At 46.8% G+C, this 9,219-nt stretch overlaps 1 protein-coding gene across 1 annotated transcript; it reads right to left on the reverse strand.

Moving 5' to 3' along the window:
* Nucleotides 1–1,789: 1,789 nt before the first annotated feature.
* Nucleotides 1,790–6,646, reverse strand: LOC147748777 (tubulin alpha-1B chain). The gene is made up of 4 exons (XM_086963806.1): nucleotides 6,514–6,646; nucleotides 4,348–4,570; nucleotides 3,957–4,105; nucleotides 1,790–3,032 (listed from the first exon to the last, which is right to left on the reverse strand). Exons 1-4 carry the CDS (start codon nucleotides 6,514–6,516, stop codon nucleotides 2,052–2,054), a joined length of 1,356 nt encoding a protein of 451 aa, XP_086819932.1. The 5' UTR covers nucleotides 6,517–6,646; the 3' UTR covers nucleotides 1,790–2,051.
* Between the last annotated feature and the right edge of the window lie 2,573 nt (nucleotides 6,647–9,219).

The following is a 9,219-nucleotide window of genomic DNA, read 5'->3' on the forward strand; positions in this document are numbered from 1 at the left end:
AATATAGCATGCATCACAGAGCAGCGCATGCGCTACACAGGCTCAACCTAAAACCAGAATTTAACATGCCATTGTGTCAGCAAATACATAAAAAAGAAAAAACACTGTGTCACAACCTACATGTTATGCCTGCAGTCTAATCCCATCACTGAAACCAATTGGAAATACAAATGAGACAATGTAACTATCCTCGAAGTGCCACGGCCTTGTTTAATAGCCCACCCAAACAATGGCAGACTATGATAAACACATCAAGAAAGTCCAATGTCTGGAGTGGGATTAGGCAGGAGGGTATAACCCAAACAGGGGCGTAAATTGGTCAGTACGATTTGGGGGGTGGAGTAAGATTCAGATATCCCAACAATCACGCTACCTGAACAACAAACTGGTAAGAGCAGGTCAATCCAGAACCCTGAGAAGCTCCAACTCCCTCCTTCTTATCCCTCCGAAACTGAAAAAGAAAACCACCCAATACCGATCGTTTTCTGGCAACGCTCCCAGGATGTGGAACGCTCTCCCTAGAGTCCTCAGGTGCAACCGCTCATTGTCCTGTTTCAAAAGGGACCTGAAACTCCATCTCCTTAACAAATACTTCCCTGACCAACGTCAACTAACCTAGACTTCAATATCCGAGTTGACTCCTCTCTCTTGATATTCAAGGATAGTTTGTGACCGGGCTGTGTTAACCACCTTTGTTTGTTTTTTCTATCTCCCCTGAACTGTTTACCTATTTTTCATGTTGTATTTTTGATCTCTGTTTTGCTTCCCTACTGCCTTCCTACTATGTAATGCCATTTCCTTCTGTTTTTACAGTGTGTATGTAAAGCGCTCTGATACCTATGGGTCAAGCTTGCGCAATATAACACTTTTAAAATAAATACAAATAAATAAACAAGAATACAAATGAAATACCCAACATTTTGTGAAGTCTTTTCAAACGGAGAAAGGGAAAATGTGTGTGTGCTCGCTTTTGTCTGTGTGTGTAAAGATTCTGGGTGGAATCCGAGACACCTCACTATCCACGACTGAAAGCACCTGTACCCAACTATTTTTCATAAAATACATTTATTAGAGGGGTGTAACACCCTAAACAACCCCCCGAAGCTACGCCCCTAAACCCAAGGCAAACTCTAGACTAGTTCTCACTGAATTTGACAGTTTACATTTTTTTTGTTACTAGTTATGGTAATTCCTGCAAGCTTAGCTAGAACCTGCTCGTATTTGAAAATTCTACTACTGACTACTACAATAAACTTCCATACTCATTGACAGTACAGCTGTCGGCAGACAATTATGTATACATCACTAGAGAGCAGCTTTGGCTCCGCCCGCATGTTGGGAGCCAGGAGTACATGTTTTGATTGGGCGGAAGTCATGTGCTTCCACATAAAGTGCTTGCCCTCCACACAACTGTGACCATTTAATTTATCCAACTGCCTACGGTTGAACTTTTAGGGACAAGACACTGGCAAGCGATTAAAATTTCTTAGAGAACGAGATAATTTATTTTGTTTTTCTCGGGCAGTAGGACAGATGGGAGGAGGGCCGTCAATAACCTACTTGAATTTTTAGGCCTGGTTTTACAGTGCAACGGTCACCTAACCTTTTAACCTACATCAATATTATTCTACAGTTCTTTGCTTCCACACAAATAGATATCTATTCCCAAGCGATTACAATATTCTTTTTAAAGCAAAACCTATTGGTATGGCAATGCTTGTTCTTCTGCACACTATGCCATTTACAGCTCATTAAACCCAGTTTTGCCTCTCAAACACAGAACAAGGAATGCTGTTTTCCATTGCTACCTTTATTTTAGACATGATAGTAAGTTACGCAGACACAAGACATGATCACAGATCGAAACATTAAAATTAGAAACAACCTTGGAATAGATTGTAATTTGTCACTTTTATGGGAAATTCAAACCCAATTTGGTACCAACTAAAACGTCTCCAGTTTAGAAAAGCCAGATGTTTCATGAAATCTGATAAGACACTGGACATGCTGCAGTAAAACCATTTTGGGGGGGGGGGGGAATGGGGGCTTCCTCAATACTCTTCACCCTCCTCCTCTCCTTCACCTTCCACTGAATCGACACCTACTTCTTCATAATCCTTCTCCAAGGCAGCCATGTCTTCACGGGCCTCAGAGAACTCGCCTTCCTCCATACCCTCCCCTACGTACCAATGGACAAAGGCACGCTTGGCATACATCAAGTCAAACTTGTGGTCCAATCGTGCCCAGGCCTCAGCGATAGCTGTGGTATTGCTCAGCATACACACTGCACGCTGCACCTTCGCTAGGTCCCCACCAGGGACCACTGTGGGAGGCTGGTAGTTAATACCAACTTTGAAACCAGTTGGGCACCAGTCCACAAACTGGATGCTACGCTTGGTCTTGATGGTGGCAATGGCAGCATTGACATCTTTGGGCACCACATCGCCACGGTACAACAGGCAGCAAGCCATGTACTTACCGTGGCGTGGGTCACATTTTACCATCTGGTTGGCTGGCTCAAAGCAAGCATTGGTGATCTCTGCAACAGAGAGCTGCTCATGGTAAGCTTTCTCTGCAGAGATGACTGGGGCATAGGTGGCGAGAGGGAAGTGGATACGGGGGTAGGGCACCAAGTTGGTCTGAAATTCTGTAAGATCGACATTCAAAGCACCATCAAACCGCAGTGAGGCAGTGATAGAAGATACAATCTGGCTAATAAGGCGGTTAAGGTTGGTGTAAGTTGGGCGCTCAATGTCCAGGTTCCTGCGACAAATGTCATAGATAGCCTCATTGTCCACCATGAAAGCACAGTCGGAGTGCTCCAGAGTGGTGTGAGTGGTGAGGATAGAGTTGTAAGGCTCAACGACTGCTGTGGACACCTGAGGAGCAGGGTAGATGGAGAACTCCAGCTTTGACTTCTTGCCATAGTCGACAGACAGACGCTCCATCAGCAAGGACGTGAAACCAGAGCCAGTGCCACCACCGAAACTGTGGAAGACGAGGAAGCCCTGGAGGCCTGTGCACTGGTCAGCCTAGAAAACAAAAGAGACAGCCATAATCAGTTTGGACTAACAATTTTGTCTGTGGAACGACTCTAAGCAAAACCTATCCTTAATCACATTGTTGGTGGCTTTTCCCCCGGTATTCTTAATGTGCAAACAATAATAGACGGGGCACCGTACAAACAAACAGTGGAATACAGTCGGAGGCGCTTGGAACAATTGATTGCCAACTGTTTTTGCTTTGTATGGTGCTTTAACTGCCAAGTACCCAAACACTTCAAAGTAATGGAGGATGATGGGTGGTTAAGAGTTGCAATGTAGGCCTTACTTCCTAGGCAGACCATCTTTGTGACTCTTGGGCGATACTTGAAACAACTGCGTTCCATATGAGAACCTTAAAGCTCAAATTCAAAGCAGCCCAACAAAGCTTACATTGGCTACAAAATCTTAGCTGGACTTGAAACATTAAAATTGCACATAAGTTTAGAGTTCTCATCTAAACTTCAGTGAGAAGGGACAAGCTTCTTTTGTGAAAGTCATTGAGTGTATGACTATATCACAACCAAATCAGGCACCAGAGATTGGAGTGCTAATCTAAACATTTATTAAGGTACAAATGTAGCTGGATTTTATAACAGTATTGTGTTCTCTTAACACCGTGTATCCCAATCACCAAAAGGATATGCAGAACCAAACGTGATAACATCGGCCAATAACTTACAGCAAGCGCCAGCACTAGAGCGATGGATATGTTATGTGCTAAGATTTATAGAACGGAAGTACTTTAATAGGGAGGTCACGGTGGGCATCAAAACCAAGCAAGCGGCTATACTGATTAACTAGGTAACAATTGGCTGAGTAACAAGCATATGTCACAACCTATCAAAGTGCTGGCAGTGAACGTCTAATCTGCACATGCAAAAAATGAAAGTTACAAAAGGTTTGCGTATTTACCAGTTTGCGTATCCGGTCAAGCACCAGGTCGATAATCTCTTTGCCAATGGTGTAGTGGCCGCGAGCGTAGTTGTTGGCGGCATCTTCTTTGCCGGTGATGAGTTGCTCGGGGTGGAAGAGTTGGCGGTAGGTTCCAGTGCGAACTTCGTCTGGTGAAAAATGTGCAGAAAGTTAGTACAACAAAGTGCTCTCACTTAAGAGAGACGAAACTTTGGAAAACATTGCAACTGAGATTACTATATACATCTGTACTAAAACAGTACGCAAAACCCCCCTGAAAACGGTCAAAAATACGTGATGTGCCTACATATTGCTGGTCTGAGCAACAGCAGGAGACTCAGGTAAGGCAATTGGTCCGGTTTCCATACACAAAATATTTACATCAACTCACCAATGACCGTCGGTTCCAAGTCTACGAACACGGCCCTCGGTACATGTTTGCCAGCCCCGGTCTCGCTGAAGAAGGTGTTAAAGGAGTCGTCGCCTCCCCCGATGGTCTTGTCGCTGGGCATCTGTCCGTCCGGCTGGATGCCATGTTCCAGACAGTAGAGCTCCCAGCAGGCATTGCCAATCTGGACACCGGCCTGGCCAACGTGGATGGAGATGCACTCGCGCTGTGGGCATAAGCAGAAGATTGAACTGTTACACTGAAAGGGCAGTGGGCGACGTCATCGAATAAACTATGCACCAGGCATGCGAACATCGTTTGGCCTGCGATAATCGACGGGGCTGTATGGCAGCTGCTCTCGCTCAGTCCAAGCATGGGAGTGCCCTCCCCACCCGGGTCCCGCAGCTGTCTCCGGCAGGCATGGAAGCATGCACAACGGGAGGCAGGGAGACCGCGCCCCCACCCAAGAGGGTTCCTGCAGTTGCCTCGCTGCACAGTACTGTCCACGTCTGGAGTAGGGCGCTCATCGCTGGTGCACCCCATATGGAGCAGAGCCACCAGGAGCTATTTCTATTTATCCGGCCCCAAAGAAAAGGTGTTGTTAAACTAAGGACAAGCAAGCTCCGTGCCGATGCGGAAGAGGGGGGTTGGCGAGGAAAAAACAGAAAGAGACAGTGGGAACACAGCCCCCACCCCATGATAAGAGGTAACGCCGGGGGACATGCAGCTACTCAAACAGGAAAAAAAAACAAGAGTTAACCCATATTAAACTACTGGCAGAATTGCTCTGGGTGGGCGGTCGGAGATTCCAAGCCAGCCACCCAAGGGTTAAATAGAGAACAAAAGAATGACGGACAGGAGGGCGAGAAGCTTGGATTGCAGCTGAAGGGGGAGAAAACAAACAATGTAGCCCAAAGCCATATAACCATAAACTACTGGGTGAAGGGGCGGGCGGAAGACAGGTACCTTCTGAGTCTGAACTCCAAAAGAGCAGAACAGACAAAGGGTGCCAGGTCACCACAGAATATAGGGATCCCAGCTGTTCTATTCGAGGGCTTCCGCTTCCCTTCCGGGAGCTTAAGTCGTCGTCCCTTCAAATACACCCACCAGATGTTCTGCTGCTAGATGTATACAGCGCCATCGCGCAACAGTAGAGCAGACCCCCTGAAAGGTGTGGCCCTCTGAACAATAGAGCTGGCTTTGCAACAATGTTGTTTGGTAGCTACTGTGATTCACAGCTTTCTTCTCCAAAAGCTTATATTGCAGTTAGGCATAACAGCAGGCCACATTAAGCCAAGGGAACAGATGCAGCTAGCTGGGGGCGCACATAACAGCCGTTAGCAGTGCCAACACCTTCGAACACCCGAATAGAGCGTGGGAGACAACTACGGTTGAAAACTGCTGTCAGAATTGGCCCGAAAAGCTTTAATGATGCGAATATCGTAAAAGGCAAAAAAAGCCTACGGCACCTAAACCATCTTTTCGAAAAATTAATCAAATATGAGAATCACTTTTAGAGTCAAGTGTTCCTTGCGCTACTACCCAATCACCACACCCATGTCTGCCAGCCGCACGCATCACTAGAAGCATCCCTTGCTCAAAATACATCTCCATCCTGATCTCTAATTTGGTTTACAAAACGTGCACGTTAAGCAAAACGCAGTAACGAGTTATAAGGTTATACAGGCCCTTCCATTTAAACTGGCAGGGGGTGGATAGATCATACATGTCACTGTCTTCAAAATCACAAGTCGGGGGTCTAACGTACTAACTACACTCCAAGTAGGTGTGTCTAGGATACCATTCCCTAGCAGAATTCCAGGGAGCACGCGCTAAATTCTACGCGGGAACGGCCGTTAGCGCAGCACTCCCGAGTCAGCCAATCAAACGCCGTACAGATCCACACGTACCTATCAAGTTCCGTTCACTTTCGCCGCATCCTCGCACGCGCGTCCCACCCAGTCTGTGTCTGCAGAGAGGCGGCCGCGCGCACCATATACGCGAATGCTCACGCTACCACCGGATTTAATTCCCCTAGCAACGGCCAGCCCAGCGCTCCGCGCGCCTTTATCCTCCATCCCTCTCAGCAACTAATTCTACCCGAGAGTTTATATCTCTTCTCTTGCAGACGCAGCGCTGCCAAAACGTGTATTATTTAGCACCACTCACCATGGTGGACCGGAGAGGAGAAGGATGAGGAGGAGGGAGCGTTACTCTGTCCGACACTAAGAGTCAGCTAAGTAACCGAATGCGGCTTCAGCCGTCGAGCCCGGCTTATAAGCACCGGGGTGGGGCTGACAGTACGATGTATACTAATGAGACCTGGAAGAGCCATATTGGACCGCGCCTCATTTATTATTCAACAGACGATTCCGCCTCCTCGTGGTTGGCAAAATGGCCGCGGTGTGTAAGCAGCGAAGGAGGATGTGCGGATGATGGTGTGAGAGAAGCACCGTGTGTGTAGTTCTGGAAGCTATGGCGGAGGTACTGCAGTCACGTGAGCAGCAGATGAATGAAAGAAATAAAGGAGGCTGATGATGAATTAACGAGTCCGTGGAATTTTTGAGCCCAAGACCCGCCGAGGCGGAGGGGGACTGATACATTTCAAAGAATATATGGAGTGTGGATAAGCCAAAGAGCGGAGAGAATGAGGCAAATGCTAGGGGTGTCTGATGTGAGGAGGAAAGTGTGTGAGCAGTGAAAGCTGGTAAGAGATTATTGAGAGGGAGTGGGGATGGTTTTGTTAGAAGGACGTTGGCGACAAAGGAAAGGTGAGAAATAACATGTTGGCAGTCGAGCGACACAAGGGGCAGGAGTTGTAAAGATGAGGATGTGAGGAAGGGCAGCAGAAGGGAGGTGATGGGGCAATTTGCACGCTGATGTTTATAGCTACATGCTTTCCTTTGGAGATATGCTCTTTCATCTAGAGCGAGATGACAGCAGTTTGTGGGGGGTTGGTAATCCACTCACTACCGCAATCATGGCAGGGACAAGAACGTCCAATTCAGTGGCAGTGTCCTAATTCGTTGACTGGCAGGAACCAAGCCCCAAGATTTGGTTTCTCTTCATTCAGTCTTCGACTCTAGCCAGAGTTTCTGTTAAATCTGCTGTCGCTCTGACAACCGTCTAGCTGTGGTACTTCTAACCAGCATCTCTCTGTGCAATATTTCCCAGGCCCTGGAATTGGCTCTAAAATATGTTTTTTGACAGTTTCTCTTTTTTTTCGTCTTTAAATCGGGGGCTCCACCGTTCTGACGTAGGTGACAGTCTTCACCTTTTGTAATTAATACATTGATGATATCTTTTGGCTCTACCTTTTTCTGAACTGGCCTTTGCACGCCAGTTCTTCGATAATCTCTGTTTTTTCACGTTTGGGGACTTCTCTTCAGCTCCTCCTCATCCCCACATTTCTGCCGTATACTCTTCAAAAGTGCTAAGGATTCACATTTGAGGCAGGGATTCAACATAATAATATGTTGGTATTTTGGTATACACATTCATTGTCAGACTTGTGCCATTTGAAGTCTAAGGACCTGCTTTGGCCTTTCTTTGCAGTCTTGGCATGAGAGTAATTGCTTGATTGCTTGCTTGTAAATAATTGGTGGTGGCTTGACTCGTTAAAGATGCTGGTAATGCTGGCATCCGGTTATGGGGTAAGCATGTCTACAACCTCAGCATTTAAACACAAGTATTCGTCTCTTGGAGGTGAAATGTTGCTTGTATGAGCCGGGGCCAGGAAGAGTTGTTTTAAGATTAATGAAGCCAGTGGCGTAGCTAGAGATTTTGCCGCCCAGTGACGGCCAGTGCAGGTAAGAGAATAAAAAAAAAGAAAACTTACCTTACGCTCACTCCCACCCACCCTAAAAAGTGCCAACCGGGGCGAACCGGCTCGCCTGACCGCCACTGAATGAAGTAATCGGGCATCACTGTGCATCATGCCACAGCGTGCATTGTTGTAGAAATGGAGTACTGAATCTGTTTTAATACATTTTCTTCTAGAAAAATGCTTCCACTGCTTTCTTTTAAATGTTATTTTTAGGTCTCGCCTGTCGATGCGCATGCGCATCGAGCAAGCGAGACTATTGCGAGTTATCCACTCTTTATCCACGCTGCAAGGAATCGTGGCGATTCCTTGCAGTGCCCGTGACTTTTAAGGTCAATGCGCATGCGCATTAAGCTTATGCGCATGCGCATTGACCTTAAAAGTCACGGGCGCGTGCATGTCCGTCTTTGTTTACCCGCTCCGCCCCCTCCCCTTCCCGCCGTGTCGCATTTCTCCTCCCCCCTCCCCTCTCTTCCCTCCAGCTTGTTGTTTGTATAATTTAACCCGCTCCGCCCCCTCCCCTTCCCTCCGTGTCGCATTTCTCCTCCCCCCTCCCCTCTCTTCCGTCCGTCCGTCTTGTTTTCCTCTATTTGCTTTGCTGCAATCTAATCCTGCTTGTTTTTATTCTGCTCGCCGTCGTTTATAATTTGGCAAGTCGCTGTTGCTGTATAAGGATTTATCTAGCTCTAAAGTCTCGTGTTGTCTGGTATTGTTCCAGCCACATCCACTGCATCCTGCTTGGAGTGACAGAAGCTAAAGGGGGTGAGGGGGAGCGACCAGTCAGCCAATAACAATCGAGTTTTCAATGAACTGGGCCATTTGTTGGTTGCTCATACGAAGTAGAAACAATTCGTCCAATCCCGTAGAAGTGCTACGGTCCTATCACTGAGTTTCAAAACAACGGCAGTAAAACGGAAAAGGGACTTCAGTCTCTCTCACAGCAGTGGTTTATTTGGAACGGGGTTGTTTTTAAAACGAAGAATAGCTTACAGTATAGAATTCAAACAGTAAACATCTTTGGTCTTCCTTTTAAAACGTTATTCAAAAAACGT

This window comes from Lissotriton vulgaris, chromosome 1_1 (genome assembly GCF_964263255.1).
Source record: "Lissotriton vulgaris chromosome 1_1, aLisVul1.2, whole genome shotgun sequence".
NCBI classification, from domain to species: Eukaryota; Metazoa; Chordata; class Amphibia; order Caudata; family Salamandridae; genus Lissotriton; species Lissotriton vulgaris.